This window comes from Coregonus lavaretus (genome assembly GCF_964263955.1).
Source record: "Coregonus lavaretus genome assembly, chromosome: 2".
NCBI classification, from domain to species: domain Eukaryota; kingdom Metazoa; phylum Chordata; class Actinopteri; order Salmoniformes; family Salmonidae; genus Coregonus; species Coregonus lavaretus.
In genome coordinates, this window is record NC_139989.1 from 8,775,273 (window position 1) to 8,798,236 (window position 22,964).

The window sequence follows — 22,964 nt, forward strand, 5'->3', positions numbered from 1 at the left end:
TGCGTGTTGTAGTGTGCCCCTGGCTATCCGTACATTTAAAAAACAAGAAAATTATGCCGTCTGGTTTGCTTAATATAAGCAATTTGAAATGATTTATACTTGTACTTTTACTTTTGATATTAAATATATTTTTGCAATTAAATTTACTTTTGAAACTTAAGTATATTTAAAACCAAATACTTTTAGACTTTTACTCAAGTAGTATTTTACTGGATGACTTTCAATTTTACTTGAGTCATTTTCTATTAAGGTATCTTTACTTTCACTCAAGTATGACAATTGGGTACTTTTTCCACCACTGCTTTTACTGAGGAGAGGCTTCCATCTGGCCACTCTACCATAAAGGCCTGATTGGTGGAGTGCTGCAGAGATGGTTGTCCTTCTGGAAGGTTCTCCCATCTCCACAGAGGAACTCTGCAGCTCTGTCAGAGTGACCATCGGGTTCTTGGTCACCTCCCTGACCAAGGCCCTTCTCCCCCGATTGCTTAGTTTGGCGGGCGGCCAGCTCTAGGAAGAGTCTTGGTGGTTCCAAACGTCTTCCATTTGAGAATGATGGAGGCCACTGTGTTCTTGGGGACTTTCAATGCTGCAGAAATGTTTTGGTACCGTTCCCCAGATCTGTGCCTCGACACAATCCTGTCTTGGAGCTCTACGGATAATTCCTTCGACCTCATGGCTTTTGCACTGACATGCACTGTCAGACAGGTGTGTGCCTTTCCAAATAATGTCCAATCAATTGAATTTACAGCCGGTGGACTCCAATCAAGTTGTAGAAACATCTCAAGGATGATCAATGGAAACAGGATGCACCTGAGCTCAATTTCGAGTCTCATAGCAGGGTATGAATACTTATGTAAATAAGGTATTTCTGTTTTTTATTTGTAATACATTTGCACACACAAAAAAAAACTGTTTTCGCTTTGTCATTATGTGGTATTGTGTGTAGATTGATGAGGAAAACAATGTATTTAATCCATTTTAGAATAAGGTAACGTAACAAAATGTGGAAAAGTCAAGGGGTCTGAATACCTTCCGAATGCACTGTATATATGAAAAATATAATGTTTTTTTGAATGAATGATTTTAGAGGATGTCTTCATTGATCACACCTTTGACTACACATTGGATAGATATTATGGAAATTATAGATTTCACATGGTCCACAAAATAAGTTATTGTGGTCAGTCTCAGTAGTTTTCTTGATTGGGACAGGATGCTACCAGGATTTGTTTCATGCATTATACAGCATGATGGACAAGAATACTTTCAATCGGTTGTTATCTCTTGGTAGTGCTAGACAGTCATGGCCAATAGATCATTATTAGGGCCAGGGGATATTCCTTATGTGACCTGACCAAGGACAACTCTGGGTTGTAATTGTAGGCTATGACTATAGTCAGGACCCAGAGTTTCTCCTACTGGTCCTTCCTAGTGGTCTTTCCACATGGTCAAGAAAACTCCCTGCCCTAATCATAATGTACTGTACTTTTCTCCCTGATAGAGAATGGCAGATGGAGATATCTTTCCAGACAGCACTGGGGATCCTACAGCCAGAGGTGGTCTTCATTCCTCCCTGATAGAGAATGGCAGATGGAGAGGGCTTTCCAGACAGCACTGGGGCTCCTACAGCCAGAGGTGGTCTTCATTCCTCCCTGATAGAGAATGGCAGATGGAGAGGGCTTTCCAGACAGCACTGGGGCTCCTACAGCCAGAGGTGGTCTTCATTCCTCCCTGATAGAGAATGGCAGATGGAGAGGGCTTTCCAGACAGCACTGGGGATCCTACAGCCAGAGGTGGTCTTCATTCCTTCCTGATAGAGAATGGCAGATGGAGAGGGCTTTCCAGACAGCACTGGGGCTCCTACAGCCAGAGGTGGTCTTCATTCCTCCCTGATAGAGAATGGCAGATGGAGAGGGCTTTCCAGACAGCACTGGGGCTCCTACAGCCAGAGGTGGTCTTCATTCCTCCCTGATAGAGAATGGCAGATGGAGAGGGCTTTCCAGACAGCACTGGGGATCCTACAGCCAGAGGTGGTCTTCATTCCTTCCTGATAGAGAATGGCAGATGGAGAGGGCTTTCCAGACAGCACTGGGGCTCCTACAGCCAGAGGTGGTCTTCATTCCTCCCTGATAGAGAATGGCAGATGGAGAGGGCTTTCCAGACAGCACTGGGGCTCCTACAGCCAGAGGTGGTCTTCATTTTGGGAGACATCTTTGATAAGGGGAAAAGGAGCTCCCCAAAGGTTTGTTGATAGACACCACTGGTTATTAGACCACACACAGCACCAACAGCTGGACTACTCAGGATAATATGTGATAATGTCTGTTAGCACATAAGGGGATCTGTGTGTATGTATGTGTGTGTGGTCTAATAACCGACAGTGTCCATCATTTATTCTAATTCCTAATTCTATAGTATTATCTCCCACTCTTGACATAATGGTATGAAGTAACCCCAATCCAACTGATGGAGGAAGTAATTAACAGTAGTGGCCCAAAGGGTTTGGGGTGGGAGGTGATGGAGACATCCTACTGTGCATAGTGCTGAGAGGGGTTAAGGCAGAAGTTGATACTCCAGCTCAAACTTCTCTGTAACACTTTACTTGACACCCAGTGTCATAACACGCTATGACACAGTCATAACCATGTCATAATATGTCATAACAGGTGATATAACTTCTCATAACCTGTCATAATATGATCATAACACTTTCATGACCCATATATTTATACCTGTTGTGACATACATTTATATTGCGTTATTTTATGGCTGGTTATGACACATACATAAAAGTGTCAAAACCCACATTTATTCAACGACAAAAAAAAATCCTGCCAAGAAGTTTCCTTTCATTTGAAAGTTTGTTTCTTAAATCCTTTGTTGTTGTAATGAATTCTTTACAGTCATCTTTTATTAATCATATTTGAAATAACATGTAGAAAATACACTTTATGACACTGTCATGAAGCATTATGACCATCTTGTGTCACTTTACTTGGACTAAGAAAATACACTTTATGACACTGTCAAGAAGCATTATGACCATTATTATCATATAAGCCAGATAGGCCTATCATGTACATGCCCTTATGTCAGTCATCAGTCAAAGAGGGTGTCTTGTCCTGCTCCTGAAATCTGCTCCTGCATTCATCAGCAACAGAGCATTGGGTTGGTGCATGTCTGATATCAATGTGTGCGCAATTACAATGATAATTTAATATGGTCAATTTAAAAAATATATACACTACCGGTCAAAAGTTTTAGAACACCTTCTCATTCAAGGGTTTTTCATAATTTTTACTATTTTCTACATTGTAACTACATCAAAACTATGAAATAACACATATGGAATCATGTAGTAACCAAAGAAGTGTTAAACAAATTGCAATATATTTTATATTTGAGATTCTTCAAATAGCCACACTTTGCCTTGATGACAGCTTTGCACACTCTTGGCATTCTCTCAACCAGCTTCATGAGGTAGTCACCTGGAATGCATTTCAATTAACAGGTGTTAATTGTGGAATTTATTTCCTTCTTAATATGTTTGAGCCAATCAGTTGTGTTGTGACAAGGTAGGGGGGGGGGGGGGGGGGTATACAGAAGATACCCCTATTTGGTAAAAGACAATGTCCATATTATGGCAAGAAAAGCTCAAATAAGCAAAGAGAAACGACAGTCCATCATTACTTTAAGACATGAAGGTCAGTCAATACGGAACATTTCAAGAACTTTTAAAGTTTCTTCAAGTGCAGTAGAAAAACCATCAAGCGCTATGATGAAACTGGCTCTCATGAGGACCGCCACAGGAATGGAAGACCCAGAGTTACCTCTGCTGCAGAGGATAAGTTCGTTAGAGTTACCAGCCTCAGATTGCAGCCCAAATAAATGCTTCACAGAGTTCAAGTCACAGACACAGCTCAACATCAACTATTCAGAGGAGACTATATGAATCAGGCCTTCATGGTCGAATTGCTGCAAAGAAACCACTACTAAAGGACACCAATAAGAAGAAGAGACCTGCTTGGGCCAAGAAACACGAGCAATGGTCAGTAGACTAGTGGAAATTTGTCCTTTGGTCTGGAGTCCAAATTGGAGATTTTTGGTTCCAACCGCTGTGTCTTTGTGAGACACGGTGTGGGTGAACGGATGATCTCCGCATGTGTATTTCCCACCGTAAAGCATGGAGGAGGAGGTGTTATGGTGTGGGGGTGCTTTGCTGGTGACACTGTCTGTGATTTATTTACACTTAACCAGCATGGCTTCCACAGCATTCTGCAGCGATACGCCATCCCATCTGGTTTGGGCTTAGTGGGACTATCATTTGTTTTTCAACAGGACAATGACCCAACACACCTCCAGGTTGTGTAAGGGCTATTTTGCCAAGAAGGAGAGTGATGGAGTGCTTCATCAGATGACCTGGCCTCCACAATCCCCTGACCTCAACCAAATTGAGATGGTTTGGGATGATTCGGACCGCAGTGAAGGAAAAGCAGCCAACAAGTGCTCAGCATATGTGGGAACTTCTTCAAGACTGTTGGAAAAGCATTACAGGTTAAGCTGGTTGAGGGAATGCCAAGAGTGTGCAATGCTGTCAAGGCAAAGGGTGGCTATTTTGAAGAATCTCAAATATAAAATGTATTTTGATTTAACACTTTTTTGGTTACTACATGATTCCATATGTGTTATTTCATAGTTTTGATGTCTTCACTATTATTCTACAATGTAGAAAAAAAAATAAAAAAACTTGAATGAGTAGGTGTTCTAAAACTTTTGACTGGTAGTGTATATAACATAAACATACTGTTGACAAGTAGGCTATGGTGTAATGGAATGTTTTGCCTTGTGTGGTAGGTTTTGTAGGTTTTGATACTTTTATGTAGGTGTCATAACCAGCCATAAATCAAATCAAATTGTATTGGTCGCATACACATATTTAGCAGATGTTATTGCGGGTGTAGCGAAATGCTTGTCAAATAACACAATATACAGTATGTCACAACAGGTCTAAATACATGTGTCATGACAGTGTTATGACCATATTATAATGGGTTATGACAAGTTATGCCAGCCGTTATAACATATTATGACATGGTTAGGACCATGTCATAAAGTGTTATGACGCTGGGTGTCATGTAAAGTGTTACCAACTTCTCCTCTGTGACCATCTGAATATGCACCTTGTGTTCTTCAGGACTGGGAGGATGATGTGCAGCGCTTTAAGCAGATCTTCTGACACCCCAGTGATATGGAGCTAATAGCAATCATTGGGAACCACGACATCGGCTTCCATCATGAGTATGTTAAGTTCAGAAGTCTCACTGTTAAATGGAGGCTACCAAGTGATGCTCACTTGGTAGCCTTGGTAACACTTGGTAACATCCTTTCTTTTTGAACAGGATGAACTGGTACAAACTTGAACGCTTCAAGAGGGTGTTCAATGTCACTTCTGCCCGGATCGTAACCAAAAACGGAGTCAGGTAGGTCACACTACTGGAAACAGCAACATCTAACCTTGTCTAAAAACTCTGCATGTCAACAGTTTAGCAATGTGTGGTTTGTGGTTAGTCACGTTGATGTGTTCCTTAGCTTACATTATTGCACCATCATTAATGTAAATGTTGTATGTGTGTATGTGTGTGTGTGTGCGTGGGTGCGTTTCCCCATTTAGCTTTGTGCTGGTGAACAGTATGGCCATGCATGGAGACCGTTGCCCCATCTGCGAGCATGTGGAGAACAAGCTGTACAGCCTCTCTCAGGCTATCAACTGCTCTGTGCAGGTGATCTTCATCACAATCATCATCCTCATCAATGCCACACACACACAAACAACACACAGCACACAACAAACACTCACACACAATACACAACACACACACACACACACACACACACAGAGAGACCGCTGCCCCATCTCTGAGCCCGATAATGGGGGTTATCGGGCATTTGAGAGAAGCAGAGATTTGAGCGTTGACTAAATAAAGCTGTTTCTCTCCCGGATGCAATCAAGTCCCAGAGCCACCATATGGCTTTTGCGTGTTACTCAGTGCCAAACAGATTTGTGGGTAAAAAAATGTTGGTTAATCCCAGACTTTAGTTACGAATGTCCCAAAAAATGTTGGCCCTAAAAGTCTTTTGAAACTTGGTCATTATTATGTTGTCACAAAAGATAAAAGCTTTTCCTTACACATTGTCAACATACTGTTACTTCCAATGTCAAAGTAGATTGTAATGATATTGTGGATTTCACAGAGCCATCGGTCAAGCAGCATAAGAATGTACTGTCAGGAGGATATGCAGAAGTTTCCCCGCTCATCGCCTGTCATTTTACAGGTACGACTTGATGTGTGTGTGTGTGAGTGCGTATCAAATAAAATCAATACAATTAAATGTTATTCGTCACATGCTTCGTAAACAACAGGTGTGGACTAACAGGGAAATGCTTACGGGCCCTTCCCAACAATGCAGAGAAAGAAAATAGAGAAATAATAGAAAAGTAAAACACATAATAATGAAAGTCATAATAGATACAGAATGAGTAACGATAACTTGGCTATATACAAGGGGTACCAGTACCGAGTCCATGTGTCACGACTTCCGCCGAGGCTGCCTCCCCTCCTTGTTCGGGCAGGCTTCGGAGTTCGTCGTCACCGGCTTACTAACCACTGCCGCCCCAATTATCATCACATTTGTCTTGTCTTGTCAATCACACACACCTGGTTATAATCCCCTCATTAGTCCGTATATAAGTGTTCCCTCTGCCCCCTTGTCCTTGTGGGTGATTGTTTGTATGTGAGAGTAGTGTAGCTCGGTGGAGCTACTCATACCATTTTGTTGCCAGGGTAGATATTTCCCCTGTGCCTATGTATTGTTGGAGATACCGTTACAGTGTATTGCCAGGGTAGATAGTTTCCCCTGTGCCTGTTTTGTTTGTCGCTATTCCAGCGTATTTTGTGTAACGAAGGAATAAACTCTGTATTCTGTGATTACCCTCCTGCGCCTGACTCCTTCCATCACACTCATCACACCATGTTCAGGGGTACGAGGCAATTGAGGTAGATATGTACAGTATTTGATCCCATGCTGATTTTGTACGTTTGCCCACTGACAAAGAAATGATCAGTCTATAATTTTAATGGTAGGTGTATTTGAACAGTGAGAGACAGAATAAAAACAAAAAAATCCAGAAAAACTTATGTCAAAAATGTTATAAATTGATTTGCATTTTAATGAGGGAAATAAGTATTTGACCCCCTCTCAATCAGAAAGATTTCTGGCTTCCAGGTGTCTTTTATACAGGTAACGAGCTGAGATTAGGAGCACACTCTTAAAGGGAGTGCTCCTAATCTCAGCTTGTTACCTGTATAAAAGACACCTGTCCACAGAAGCGATCAATCAATCAGATTCCAAACACACCACCATGGCCAAGACCAAAGAGCTCTCCAATGATGTCAGGGACAAGATTGTAGACCTACACAAGGCTGGAATGGGCTATAAGACCATCGCCAAGCAGCTTGGTGAGAAGGTGACAACAGTTGGTGCGTTTATTCGCAAATGGAAGAAACACAACATAACTGTCAATCTCCCTCGGCCTGGGGCTCCATGCAAGATCTCACCTCGTGGAGTTGCAATGATCATGAGAACGGTGAGGAATCAGCCCAGAACTACACGGGAGGATCTTGTCAATGATCTCAAGGCAGCTGGGACCATAGTCACCAAGAAAACAATTGGTAACACACTAAGCCGTGAAGGACTGAAATCCTGCTGCGCCCGCAAGGTCCCCCTGCTCAAGAAAGCACATATACATGCCCATCTGAAGTTTGCCAATGAACATCTGAATGATTCAGAGGAGAACTGGGTGAAAGTGTTGTGGTCAGATGAGACCAAAATCGAGCTCTTTGACATCAACTCAACTCGCCGTGTTTGGAGGAGGAGGAATGCTGCCTATGACCTCAAGAACACCATCCCCACCGTCAAACATGGAGGTGGAAACATTATGTTTTGGGGGTTTTTCTGCTAAGGGGACAGGACAACTTCACCGCATCAAAGGGACGATGGACGGGGCCATGTACCGTCAAATCTTGGGTGAGAACCTCCTTCCCTCAGCCAGGGCATTGAAAATGGGTCGTGGATGGGTATTCCAGCATGACAATGACCCAAAACACACGGCCAAGGCAACAAAGGAGTGGCTCAAGAAGAAGCACATTAAGGTCCTGGAGTGGCCTAGCCAATCTCCAGACCTTAATTCCATAGAAAATCTGTGGAGGGAGCTGAAGGTTCGAGTTGCCAAACGTCAGCCTCGAAACCTTAATGACTTGGAGAAGATCTGCAAAGAGGAGTGGGACAAAATCCCTCTTGAGATGTGTGCAAACCTGGTGGCCAACTACAAGAAACGTCTGACCTCTGTGATTGCCAACAAGGGTTTTTCCACCAAGTACTTAGTCATGTTTTGCAGAGGGGTCAAATACTTATTTCCCTCATTAAAATGCAAATCAATTTATAACATTTTTGACATGCGTTTTTCTGGATTTTGTTGTTGTTATTCTGTCTCTAACTGTTCAAATAAACCTACCATTAAAATTATAGACTGATCATTTCTTTGTCAGTGGGCAAACGTACAAAATCAGCAGGGGATCAAATACTTTTTTCCCTCACTGTACATATAACTAGGAATATGTGACAGATAATAAACCGTAGCAGCGTATGTGATGAGTCAAAAAAGTTTGTGTAAAAAGGGTCAATGCAGATAGTCCGGGTAACTATTTAACTAACTATTTAGCAGTCTTATGGCTTGGGGGTAGAAGCTGTTCAGGTTCCTCTTGGTTCCAGACTTGGTGCATCGGTAACACTTGCTGTGCGATAGCAGAGAGAACAGTCTTTGACAGGTGTCTGGAGTCTTTGAACATTTTTAGGGCCTTCCTCTGACACCGCCTGGTATAGAGGTCCTGGATGGCAGAGAGCTTGGCCCCAGTGATGTACTGGTCCATACGCACAACCCACTGTAGCGCCTTGCGGTCGGATGCCAAGCTGTTGCCATATCAAGCGGTGATGCTCTCAACGTTGCAGCTGTATAACATATTGAGGATCTAAGGGCCCATCCATGCCAAATCTTTTCAGCCTCCTGACGAGGAAAAGGCGTTGTCGTGCTCTCTTTACAACTGTGTTGGTGATATATTCTTAGTGATGTGGACACAGAGGAACTGGTGTTGCAAGCGCCACACTCTACCAACTGAGCTACACGGGACTGAGCTACACTGGACTGAGCTACACGGGACTGAGCTACACGGGACTGAGCTACACTGGACTGTGCTACACGGGACTGAGCTACACGGGACTGAGCTACACGGGACTGAGCTACACTGGACTGAGCTACACGGGACTAAGCTACACTGGACTGAGCTACACTGTACTGATTTACATGGGACTGAGCTACAATGGACTTACTATAGGTCATTGCAGTGTCATTGTTTATCCTTCTTGGTAAAGAGCTTATTTGTTCTTGAATCGTGCAAGGGTGCCAATATACACTCACAGGTCAGTTTATTAGGTACACCACCCCGTGTGGGCAGCACTACCGCCTGAATGATGCAGAGTGCACTGGGCAGGGCACCACCAGGTGTTCCATGAGCACTATGATGTGCTATCCCAGGAGCTTTCTCAAAGGATGCGCTTAGATACTCAGAACTATCACTCACACCTTGGATTCATCTCCATTGTCTAAAGTGGCCTCCTCCGCTTGCTTTCATAAGTTGTTTTTTTCCAGATCAGTGCAGATGAAGGAAAGGGCACAACAGAGGAAGCCACTTTAGACTGAGATACATCCCTAGTGCTCATTCTGAAGGGTATCTTTCTGACTGGTTATCACTTAGAGGCTTGTGATTGGAGAAATATGATGGATTATTTTGGTTCCACTCTACAGTTATTTTGGTGGTTTCCACCCCGCCTTATCTTGAGTGGCCACACCCACAGTGCCTGTAAGGTGGTTCATGACAACAAGCACCCAGAGGTCAGCGTTCCATCCTTCAGCTTGAGGAACCGCAACAACCCCAGCTTCATCCTGGTAACTAACTAACTGTTGGGGTCAATACCATTTCAATTTAAGTTTACTACCTGAATTTAAATAAAGTGCTAGAACAGTAGAGAATCAGTACACAACCTCTCTCTCTGCAGGGCACCTTCTCTCCACGGACTTCCAGTTGGCCAGGTGCTTCCTGCCAGAGGAGAGCAGCGTGGTGGCCAACTACTGCGCCACAGCCGTCTCCCTCCTGCTCATGGCCCACCTCCACCTCTCCAAGAGCTTCATGCTCCTAGCCACCAGCCTCATGGGCAAGCACAAGGGCCTGTGACTGTTATAGTGACAGTGTTTCTCCTAGATCAAATATTTCCTCGGCAGGCCACATAAAAAAGGCCCCTGAAGCAGCATTCAGGGTAGCAAATGCCCAAAAGTGTGATTGAAATCAAAGTAACGGTAGGGGACGTCTCATCAGTGTGACCGGTCACCTTTGACCCCCTCACCCTGACCCAGGCCCCATGTTCATCCCTGAGAGACTGTAGGGTTGACACTCCTGACATCCAACCCAACAGCACCTTTTACAGGGCCTTGGTTGCTCTGACAGCTTTTACTGGTCCATTGTAATGGTGTGCACTGATATTCTATCCGTTGTTGTTTCTCTTTATAAATTATTGGCAACTGAATGTGTTTTTTAACAGTGATGTACCAGTGAATAAGCAATGGCAGAGCCATCTTTGACCTTTAAATGTGACCCGGACGAAAACAGTAGAGGGAAGGTTTCTTGCAACTGTAATTTATGTATATACAAAGTGTACATGTGTCATATTTTCCCGCATATTCAGTTTAGACAAACCAACAAAAAAAAACAAAGGTCTTCTGATGTGCCTCTTTATTAAAATAAAAATACTTTCTGTATTCCTTAAAGGCCTGACACAAAGGTTATCACATCTACCTCCTCGCTCTCAGAATAGACTTGCACATTGAAAGCTTCTGTTCAGTGTAAAGAATAGCCTATCTAACTGTGCTCCCACATTCACAATGCCTGTGCCATTGTGAAGTCTCTGCATGGCCAAAGGATCACTACTTTCTCATCTCGTCTCATTCTATATAAGTTAATGCCTATGCATCTGTATTCATACATACGTTCTAGACATTCATAAATATGTATACGCATAGGCACACACATTACTATGTATAATTGTACATATAGATTTATAGAATATATGTATATCTTTATAAATGTATATGTACATATATATTAATATAAAATGCATATGTACAATGTACATATACAATGCATGAGTACATGTGTGTATATATGTTTTACAGTACATGCATGCTTTGACGCACACATACACACATTTACTGGCACGCGCATGTATACATCTCATACACACTTCATATCTAAAAAGATGCTTCCTACTGTAGTAAAACAACGGCAGGTTGCGATTTGGACACGTCAATGGATCTTCCAATGTATTAAAGCTGAGAATCAGAAATAAAAATATACATTTTCACCGTCAAAAGGAAAGCGGATGAAGGCATGTCTCTGGCTGCGACCTCTGGGGATCACTGCGGTAGGTAAGTGGTTCATTTGCATAATGTATACAGGATTTGTGTGTTTTTTTTACCCCTCGCTAATTTTTCCACCGTTTTCTACTAAAGAACATTTTCCTTTTTTATAAACCAGAAAAACAAACCTCTACAGAGAGAGAGAGAAACTCCCTACCTGCAGTCTCTACTGTCAGATAGAGTTTGACATCAAGCTGTACAGCGCAGTCAAAAACATACATCAGAGCTCAATTTACAGGTACAGCCATTATCAAGGCACAAAGATATTCTACAAGTAGTTTTTTTCTCAATAAAGTTGTACAAAATAACATTACATTTTGAAGTCTGTACAAGATAATCAACCTTGCACAGTGTGCAAGATAATAAACAAAAACATATAGAACTATTGCCCAAGAGGATCTAAGTCAAAAAGGACTATCTGTGGGCAAATCAAAGTGAGTGTGGTATTTCTCTTTAGACACGTGGCAGAACTCTGCTGCTGCCCTACGGCAGGAGGTGCATTGGACTCAAACTCCCAGCATCCTCCTGCTCTCCCACAAGCCCCACCCCCTCTATGCTAATTCATCCACACAAAGGCAGTCTGAAAGCCTCACTCTCCATCATCTTGCAATAAAACAATACAAATAAACAAACCCAAATAAAAAGTGACAGAGTAATAAATATCTCGGTGCTACATCATGTGTATACTTCCTTGACGGCGTTAGTTACCTGATGAAAGTGCATTACATCTCCTGCCCACCCACCACCCCACTCCTTCATCAAGTACTCAGAGCAGAATAGAGAGAGAGAGCGAGCGAGAGAGAGAGCGAGCGAGCGAGAGAGCGAGAGAGAAAAGCAGAGTCATCCATGCAAAGGAGTGTCGGAAGGTTGGTGCCAACTCTGGAACCAACACACACAGGAGTTACCTCATTAGATACCTCAACTCTCTCACGCACACACACACGCACAAACGTACACACACACACACACCCTCTGACAACGTCAGCTGGTCCAGAACCAACCACAACAGAAATGACAGAAGACTAGCTCAAAACAAAAGCTACAAAACAAGATGTCTAAAAAGGCTTAGTGGAATGAGTAGAATAAAGGCATTTGAAATAAAAGACTGAGGCACACACACAACGTCCTTTCCCATCCCCGCTTATACCTACAAAATAAGAGTCAAAATGGGCCATAAATAAAATAACTAAAGAAGGAGATCAAAAATTTAACTAAATAAAACCAACAATAGCAAACAAAATGACAGCATTGTGATGCTTCAGTAGTTCTCCTGGTCCCTGTGGTAAAAGGGCCTTGTGTTTTGGGAGTGGAAACAAACTGCACTGGGATTGGCCCAGAGCTGACTGGATTTTGGGCTGCGACCAATCACAAGAGTTCGTACTGGCGCAGGTGCATCCTCTGGATGATGTCTCGGCAGTCGTTGAAGACACGGCGGATGTTCTCTGTGTCCACGGCGCAGGTGAAGTGGGGGTAGCAGTAGTGCTTTCCGTCACCGCTCGCCGTGCTGATCCTCTGTTGGGAGACATGCACATTTCTGTTAACTTCCTGAATTGACTGAATTGAAATGGAAATTACCCCAAACCTGAAATGGTTAACACTATGACACAAGGGTCTACAGTCAGTACATAGAATGAAAACGGTACGTACAAGGAACTCATCTCGGATGAAAAACTTGGCCCGGGTCACTTTAGGGTCCTCTCCAGGGTCTGGAACGGCTGTTCAGAAAGAGACAAACAGAAGAAATCCAGGTTCATCAGTACAAGGATCCCATATCATTAGGACTGGATGTAGTGCAGTGCCTGATGACGGTAACTGCAATCAAATGTTTATGGAGCATCTCTAACCAGTGCTCTCTGTGCTCCAAACTATTCTGTAATTTCATTTGATGATGGGGAAGAAAGGCATGTTTATGCTATTGTTTACATACTGCAATTGAGTCCCTGGGATATCTATAAGTTAGAAGGTCGTATGAGGTCTAAATAAGGTTTATTCCAGGGCCAGCGCAAATGATTCCATTTGATTCACACATTTCAAAAGTGTGAGTATCCAAAATGGGTTAAGCTTGGTATACATCTTGAGGATCGGTTTGGAGGTCCTTCACTGTGAAGCAACAACAACAGTTTGGTGCACGCTTCGTTGCTGGAAGAGTGTAATGTGTGTGTCCTAGGTTAGTAAACCGTCACAATTATTATGATCTAGTTTATAATAACTTTTACTTAGAGAAACAGCGTGTTTTCCACACATCTCAGTACCCACCTTCAGCCGGCACTGTATAGCGAGCGTACTCAGGGAAGTAGTCTTCAAGTTTGGATTTCCCTGCTAAGATCTTGTCAGCCAGCATGTCCTGCTTGTTCAAGAACAGGATGACTGAAATGGTCCGTAAAAACCTGAAAATAAAGATTGTAAAGAATGATGTGACTAGACAGGCATTTAAACAATGACACCGCGTCAGAGTTAGTGGAATGTGAACGGGTGGGTTTAAAAATAAAATATCTCTGTCCAACTCTCATGTTTCTGCTTCTGTTTGACCGATTCACACTGATATCACCACCTTGACCGATTAAAACTAAATGGGAAGCACGCTTCAGTCTGTTACCATTATTACTGTCAATCGCTAAAAGTACAACCTCTTACAATAATATTTACTCCAGTGGTCATATTATTCATGTGGTGTTGCAATGTAATCTAAACACATTTTCACCAAGAATGTGCTACAGAAAACAAACAAAGCTGGTTTGAAATGCATTCAGTTTGCAAAAGTATATTGAAAATATCACAACAAAATGGAATGCAAATGGTACATTCGCCTATTACTAAATCTGGTGTGACATTTTCAGTAGGGCATAATTGAGTTGGGAGAGGGCAGAGAGCCTGGCAAGGTGTCCAGGACTAACCTGTTATTCCAGATGCTCTTGAAGAGATCCAGGGATTCCCGGAGTCTGTTGGTGCTGTTGTCTTCCCTTATGACCATGTTATAACTGCTGCTTGCCGCCACAAAGATGATGGCCGTCACGTCTAAAAGAAATAGGAGCACATTAAAATGGGTTGTTTTAGCACGAATGGTGTGTATTGGTGCATTATGGTGTGTATTATGAGGACCAGATGCTGTGACATCGTAAACCATGTAATCTTACAAGAACAATTCCACTAAAATACTATCTTTAGGTATTTGTTTCATTAGTCCACTGTTGATACTGTCCCAAAACGTCATACTGTGACACTTTCTGTATTTTTTGTTACTTGGTAGCTACTAGCTACAGACCCTGTGTTGCAGATAATTTTGGACTGTTCATACTGTAACGTTAACGTTCATCTCAGGCTTCACTAACTAACGTTACTGTTTTAGGTGTATTTATTCTTTGCTACTTTTCAAACAAAGACTAAGTGATATTTCACATAACAAGTTGCTAGATATGCCTTCTGTTTTGTTCATGAGGAGTAATAGCCGAGAGAAGGCAGGAGACACTTTGTTTTGTTTAGCATCGCTTAGGTTAGACTGCTCCCTTTAATGGATCAGTGGTCCACCAGGCTACACTTTACAATTAGGGCGATGTGGGAGGGGAAGCGTTGGGTGTCTCGGATAGGGAGACAGGGGAATGGGGTTCAGTGTTTTACTGTTAGGATAGATTTATGTTTGTTTGTTTCAACCGATCTTTACATATTTTCCACACTACAAAATACTAATGCGGTCCTTGTGGTTACTAAACATACAGTATCACCCCTGTTAAGCTTCACAAATTTGACCCCAATATCCCAGACCTGTGTGTTAAATGTAACACACATCTAGGCACCTTGTTTCATTGCCCGTGGGAGTGTGTTGCGATACAAACATTTTGGAGCTCAGTGCTGCGGTATATCTCTGAGATTACCTCTACCCTAATACCACTAATCCCTAAACTTTGCATCCTAAATATTTACCCAGAGAATATCTCTTTACATAGGAGAGAGAAGAAAATGGTTGACCTCTGTCTATTACAAGCTAGGCGTTTAATTTCTCTACACTGGAAGTATGTCAGTTCCCCCTCACTTGGTCATTGGTTAAAAGAATTAACATCAAGCCTGGCTCTTGACAAATTAATTTATATAGTGAAAAAGAAAGTCCCAGAGTATCATGATATTTGGGATCTGTTTTTTTCTTTCTGTGCAAACCGGTGATATTGTAGAAGCATTAGAACTGTACATCTGTATATTCAAAAAAAAAAATTATATGAATATTGGCTATAGTTGAAGCGTAATCTGCATTATCTGCGACTGCATGATTAAAAAATATATATATATTATTGGTAATGTGAGGACTTTTTTTCTCTTCTTTTTATCTGTTGTTAATGTTGGGTTGTTGTTGTTGTGGTTATGTTTTTGTCTTTGGGTTGGGGGGGTAGAAAACAAGAATTTTATTTCTGTAACTGTTGATTGTCTTATTTGGAACTAATAAATATAAGTGTAAAAAATTAATAACAAAATAAACTGGACTGATTAAACAAATACCAAAAAATAGTTTTTGAGTGGTATTTTCCTTTAATGAATTCTTCCATTTAAAATGTGGAAGTGGATCCAGATGGTATATGATGCTGAGCTACTGTGACAGTCCCTGTTCCACCTCAAGACGGTGTTAGCCTGCTGAGCTAAAGCCTAGGCATTAGGTCAGGAGCTAACGTGAGTCTTCCAGTTTCAGGTAAGGTTACTCATTAAGCGAGCATGGTTCACTGAACCACCAACATTACACTTGCAAAACAACATTGTGGGCAGCAAAACCGTACACATAATCCAAATTTACCATTGAAGCACTGGATCCATTTTCTCCTCTCGTCTCTCTGGCCACCTACATCAAACATACTGGGAGAGAGGAAGAAACGCTTTAGCAGACTTCTGTATGGTCCAATGTGTGAAGGAGCCTATTTAACTCAAACATGTCTTGATCTCAAATCAAATCTTATTCGTCACATAAGCCAAATACAACAGATGTAGACTTACTGTGAAATGCTTACTTACTACAAGCCCTTAACCAACAATGCAGTTTGAAGAAAATAGAGTTAAGAAAATATTTACTAAATAAACTAAAGTAAAAAAAGTTACAAAATAACAATTACGAGGCTATATACAGGGGGTACCGGTACCGAGTCAATGTGCGGGGACACCGGTTAGTCGAGGTAATTGAGGTAATATGTACATTTAGGTAGGGGTAAAGTGCCTATGCATAGATAATAAACAGCGAGTAGCAGCAGTGTAAATAGTCTGGGTAGCCATTTGATTAATTGTTCTGCAGTCTTATGGCTTGGGGGTCAAAGCTGTTAAGGAGCCTTTTGGACCTAGACTTGGCGCTCCGGTACCGCTTGCCGTGCGGTAGCAGAGAGAACAGTCTATGACTTGGGTGACTGGAGTCTTTTAAAATGTTTTGGGCCTTCCTCTGACACCGACTAGTATAGAGGTCTTGGATGGCAGGAAGCTTGGCCCCAGTGACGCACTCGGTCGTACGCACTACCCTCTGTAGCGCCTTACGGTTGGATGCCGAGCAGTTGCCATACCAGGCGGTGATGCAACCGGTCAGGATGCGCTCGATTGTGCAGCTGTAGAACCTTTTGAGGATCTGGGGACCCATACCAAATATTTTCAGTCTCCTGAGGGGGAATAGGAGTTGTCGTGCATATAAACATATACAGTGCATTCGGAAAGTATTCAGACCCCTTGACTTTTTCCACATTTTGTTACGTTACAGCCTTATTCTAAAATGGATGAAATTGTTTTTTCCCCTCATCAATCTACACACAATACCCCATAATGACAAAGCAAAAAGAGGGTTTTAGAAAAACGGAAATATGACATTTACATAAGTATTCAGACCCTTTACTCAGTACTTTGTTGAAGCACCTTTAGCAGCGATTACAGCCTTGAGTCTTCTTGGTTATGACGCTACAAGCTTGGCACACCTGTATTTGGGGAGTTTCTCCCATTCTTCTCTGCAGATACTCTCAAGCTCTGTCAGGTTCGATAGGGAGCGTCACTGCACAGCTATTTTCAGGTCTCTCCAGAGATGTTCGATCGGGTTCAAGTCCGGGCTCTGGCTGGGCCACTCAAGGACATTCAGAGACTTGTCCCGAAGCCACTCCTGCGATGTCTTGGCTGTGTGCTTAGGGTCGTTGTCCTGTTGGAAGTTGAACCTTTACCCTAGTCGGAGGTCCTGAGCGCTCTGGAGCAGATTTTCATCAAGGATCTCTCTGTACTTTTCTCCGTTCATCTTTCCCTCGATCCTGACTAGTCTTCCCAGTCCCTGCCGCTGAAAAACATCCCCACAACATGATGCTGCCACCACCATGCTTCACGTTGGGATGGTGCCAGGTTTCCTCCAGACGTGATGCTTGGCATTCAGGCCAAAGTGTTCAATATTGGTTTCATCAGACCAGAAAATCTTGTTTCTCATGGTCTGAGAGTCCTTTAGGTGCCTTTTGGCAAACTCCAAGCGGGCTGTCGTGCCTTTTACTGAGGAGTGGCTTCCGTTTGGTCACTACCATAAAGGCCTAATTGGTGTAGTGCTGCAGAGATGGTTGTCCTTCTGGAAGGTTCTCCCATCCCCACAGAGGAACTCTAGAGCTCTGTCAGAGTGATCATCGGGTTCTTGGTCACCTCCCTGACCAAGGCCCTTCTTAGCCGATTGCTCAGTTTGGCCGGGCGGCCAGCTCTAGGATGAGTCTAGCTGGTTCCAAACTTCTTCCATTTAAGAATGATGGAGGCCACTGTGTTCTTGGGGACCTTCAATGCCGCATAAATTTTTTGATACCCTTCCCCAGATCTGTTCCTCGACACAATCCTGTCGTCTCGGAGCTCTACGGACAATTCCTTCGACCTCATGGCTTGGTTTTTGCTCTGACATGAACTGTCAACTGTGGGACCTTATATAGACAGGTGTGTGCCGTTCCAAATCATGTCCAATCAATTGTAGAAACATCACAAGGATGATCAATAGAAACAGGATGCACCTGAGATCAATTTTGAGTCTCATAGTAAAGGGTCTGAATATGTATGTAAATAAGGTATTTATGTTTTGTCATTATGGGGTATTGTGTGTAGATTGTTATTTATTTAATACATTTTTGAATAAGGCTGTAAGGTACCAAAATGTAGAAAAAGTCAAGGGGTCTGAATACTTTCCGAATGCACTGTAGATGTCTTATAGAATGGGGATTTGTCAATAAAGACCTTGCGATACAGTCGATTGGACTAGTTTTCTGCATGGAGTGATGATGATAGAAACAGAGCTCTTGTGGGTAAAGTTAACCACTACACTAAACCACTTGGCAGTATGTTGAGTTCCCGTGTTGTGGTGTTTTAGAGCAGATACTGCTTTCCTATTTAGTGTGCATACGAGACAAAATTGTCATTTCCCAATGGCATCCAAATAAAAACCTAACACAAACAGAAGCAACAAGGCTTTATGTTTTGCATGACATCCAGTTAAACTGAAATGAAAAATGACCCTGTGACCACAAGGTGGGGACATTTCCATTATAATATGAAACCACAATGGCCATGTACAGTACAAAGTTCATACAGTTAATACAACAGACAACGATGGGTACCATTACATCAGAATAAAGGAAATGGGAAACTTACTGAAAGTTCACTTTGTCAACTTGAAATCTTGTTTCGAAAATCCCTGAAGTCAAAACTCGGCAGCGAAGCAAGTCCTGGGGTTCAGAACAAGAGGAGAACAGAGATGAAGAGATGCACAAAAGGAATGAGTAGAAAAGAGAGGTAGAGGTAGAGAGAGAGGTAGAGAGAGAGGTAGAGAGAGAGAGAGAGAGAGAGAGAGAGAGAGAGAGAGAGAGAGAGAGAGAGAGAGAGAGAGAGAGAAGAGAGAGAGAGAGAGAGAGAGAGAGAGGTAGAGAGAGAGAGAGAGAGAGAGAGAGAGAGAGAGAGAGAGAGACTAAAAGTGTATGATGTTTTCCTACACAGTGCTTATTGATTAAGCAATACAGCTACAGCTATGGTTGGTAACATTTGACATGTCATTTTATTACTAAATTTTTAGCCATGCTTTAGATCGTTAAAAAGTCATCTTACCTGATCTGTTGGTGTGTAGTCATTCGACCTCACCGACTCAATTCTGTCCAAGAAGCTGCAAAACACAAAACAAAACACATCATTATACGACACTGCCCTGGATCTTAAGAACATTAAATATCACAGTCATTACAGTAGATATAGCTTAAGATCTGACTCTACAAACTAAGGAAAGGCACTAATGTGTCTGTTGCCAGTGTGCTTTTAAACCACTCCCATATCACATGCACAACTACGTACGCATTCACGCACACACACACACACCAACAACACCCAAGTGTGTTCCTGGCTAGATGCAGCATATGGCTGGATATGGCGGCTGGTTTTGGAGCTGGGGCTCTGAGACAGTCAGTGGTTAGGGACAGGAGAAGAGGGAGGGACAGGGTACATGTGTGATATGCCAACTCTGGAGAAATGCACAGTACAACAAAGCAACATTTCTTTCTATCAAACAGACAATGGATCAGAAGGCTAGCATAGAACAATCATATACAGAATATCTCATCTCAATACATAGAGCAGAGATATATTGTAAGATATAGAATGGGGTCCGTTCTATTCACTGCATTTCTATGTGTTTCACCTCACTATGACGACGGACTATAATACTACTGCAGGGCTGATCCCAGCACTGTACCATCCGTCCCCAGTAGAGGGCAGCAGAGCGCGTCCCCCGCCTATTTATGTCCCCCTTTTCCTGTCCCATTACATAAGACTGCAATTAGTTCCTGCCAGAGCTAGACGAGAGCCTCTCGCTCTGGTGTGCACGAGCTGCATGTTCCCTGGGTGTGTGTGTGTGTGTGTCCCTGCGGTAGAAGAGACGGGGGTAAAGACACACACAGACACACACACACGCATTGCAGCCTGAAACCGCTGAACAGCATGGTGATATCACCAGCACTGTCACTGGTATAAACCAGCAGATACCACACTAAAAATCTCAATTCTGTTCTGTTCTATTCTGTTCTGTTCTATTCTAGGAAGCAACCACCATTAAGGGCAGTTCTGTACAGGTTTATTTGACGTTGTGTTTTACCTAAGAATTCAGTTCTAGGAACTGACTGATATGATATGTGTGTGATGACAATGATCACACTATGAGCCTTAGGGAAGTCCAACTGACTCAGTCCTCATCTCTAAGTACCTAGAAAAGGGCCAACCAGGTCTATTTAACCAGTCACTGTTCACAGACACCGTTGGATCCACTAAAACCTTCATTTTACAGTAAAGAAATAACCAGGTAGACCCCCCCCCCCCCATCAACACTCAGCTATTAAATGCAAGGATGACCTGTTAATCCACAAACAGACCAACGCTGCCCTGCTTTTTAAACTCATAGACTTGTCCATAGCCTACATCTACTGGACTGATGCTATTAATTGGTTGAATGGAAAGATGGGATCAATAGTTTCCACATTTTGAGTGGTTGGTGTGGAAATCTGGTCAGTCACCAAAACAACAACACAACTCACAGGGAATGGCGTTATCAGAAGAACCTGACAGTTTCAAATAACAAGGAGAGAAATAAATTTAAAAAATCATAAGATCCGGACAGCCTATACTGTAGTCTTTTCTACTTCTAATAATAAATGGAAGAAAATGGCAGCATTTTAAACCACAAGTTATGGTATAAAGGTAAATATGTAAGCTTGATGGAGTATGAACCCATTTCACACTAGGATGCTGTATGTTACATTTTAATATTTCTTGTCATTTAGCAGACGCTCTTATCCAGAGCGACTTACAGTTCATACATTTTCATACTTTTTTCGTACTGGTCCCCCGTGGGAATCGAACCCACAACCCTGGCGTTGCAAGCGCCACACTCTACCAACTGAGCCACACATGCATTCATAAAGACAGAAACATGCGCGCACACACACAGGATCTCAGTTACACACCAGAGCAGTGCACTAAAATAGCTCTGTCTGGTTCTAGTGTTACATGTTTGAATTGCTGCTGGGTGTTTATGTGTGTGAGTCTGGCCTGCTCATCTCTGGCTCTGCCAAAAAACGGCAGGAATTTACACAACTCCTATATTCCTGGTAGCAGCAGTCGTTTAACATTACGAATTCTATCTCTATCCAGATCTGAAATGAAACCCTATTCCCTATATAGTGTACTACTTTTCACCAAAGCCCAGCTCTGATCCAAATTAATGCTATAGTCTGAAATTATATACAATATTTCTCATTTAGTGTGCACTACTTTTGACCTATGTGGGCTCTGGTCAAAAGTAGTACGCTATATAGGGAATAGGTTGGCATTGATGTCTAGGGGGAAATGAGGGAAGAACATGAAGATTTAGTTGACTAGATTTATGTTAGGAGGATTCTTAGTGCTACTAAAGCCTGTGATAGGAGCTCTCGTTCTCCCTGGCAACGGAGAGAGTTTATACGAGGAAAGACGGGGCCATTTTGCATCCTAACAGATCGCACACAGACAAACACACAGACAGAGACACACACACACACCCAGCTGCAGGGGAGCTGGGGCTAAAAATATCCCTGGGAATGGATCCGCTCCGAAAAAGACAGATTATACAAGCCCCGAGCGGGCATATAAAAACACACACACACAAGCACGCACACACACACACACACAAGAGCTGGGACAATAAACCGAAAATGATAAACACGGACCATCACTTATCGCAGACATTTAGCTGATATTGTTAATTACGATAAGTAGCCTATGCTAGGGAAATTAAATGAAATAAGTTTGCTAAAATATGGGTATTGTTAATGGGACAATTGATGGCTACAACCATCAAACTAGTAGTAGTAGCTGATCTTTCTACCATGGAAAGGTAAATACCTGTCGTCTATTTGTGGAAAAATCACCCTGATTAACTCTTTAGTCATATCCCAGTTGACCTATTTACTTATGGCCATACCTACACCGAATGACTTGTTAAAAAAATTATATGAGCAAAAAATATTCCACTTTATTTGGAATGACAAACCTGACAAAATTAAACTGGCCTATTTATATAATGTATATGAATTCGGAGGGCTAAAATGATTAAATATTAAAGCATTGAACCTCTCACTAAAGGCTTCAGTCATACAAAAATTCTACTTTAATCCCAACTGGTTCTCCAGCAGATTAGGAAGAATGGCTCATCCAGTGTTCAAAAATAGCCTCTTTCTCTCACTTTCGGTTATTTGACAATTAAATAATCTCCAAAATATTGCTATTTTAAAAACAAGCCATAGAAAGCTGGTTGCAATTTCAGTTTAATCCACCAGAAAAGACAAAGCAAATATTACAAAAATATTATGGTTAAACTCAAATATACTAATTGATAAAAATACTGTATAAT

General features: G+C 42.3%; 1 protein-coding gene and 1 pseudogene across 3 annotated transcripts in view; one reads left to right on the forward strand and one right to left on the reverse strand.

Moving 5' to 3' along the window:
• Positions 1-1,978: 1,978 nt before the first annotated feature.
• On the forward strand, positions 1,979-10,346 carry LOC311100000 (metallophosphoesterase 1-like; annotated as a pseudogene). Its single transcript has 8 exons — positions 1,979-2,242; positions 5,195-5,298; positions 5,400-5,480; positions 5,672-5,780; positions 6,253-6,333; positions 9,570-9,664; positions 9,920-10,060; positions 10,171-10,346. The product of its transcript is annotated as a metallophosphoesterase 1-like (transcript).
• Positions 10,347-10,849: 503 nt separating this feature from the next.
• The window catches only part of gnal (guanine nucleotide binding protein (G protein), alpha activating activity polypeptide, olfactory type), a gene marked incomplete at its 5' end in the record, with an annotated part of 69,626 nt that continues 57,511 nt past the window's right edge, over positions 10,850-22,964 (reverse strand). For both annotated transcript variants that reach the window (XM_084144391.1, XM_084144390.1), the window contains 7 exons: positions 10,850-13,096; positions 13,232-13,299; positions 13,841-13,971; positions 14,479-14,599; positions 16,359-16,417; positions 19,190-19,263; positions 19,640-19,694. In XM_084144391.1, coding sequence (XP_084000517.1) covers positions 12,950-13,096; positions 13,232-13,299; positions 13,841-13,971; positions 14,479-14,599; positions 16,359-16,417; positions 19,190-19,263; positions 19,640-19,694 — 655 coding nt within the window. In that variant the 3' untranslated portion in view covers positions 10,850-12,949. The remainder of the gene's footprint in view (positions 13,097-13,231; positions 13,300-13,840; positions 13,972-14,478; positions 14,600-16,358; positions 16,418-19,189; positions 19,264-19,639; positions 19,695-22,964) is intronic.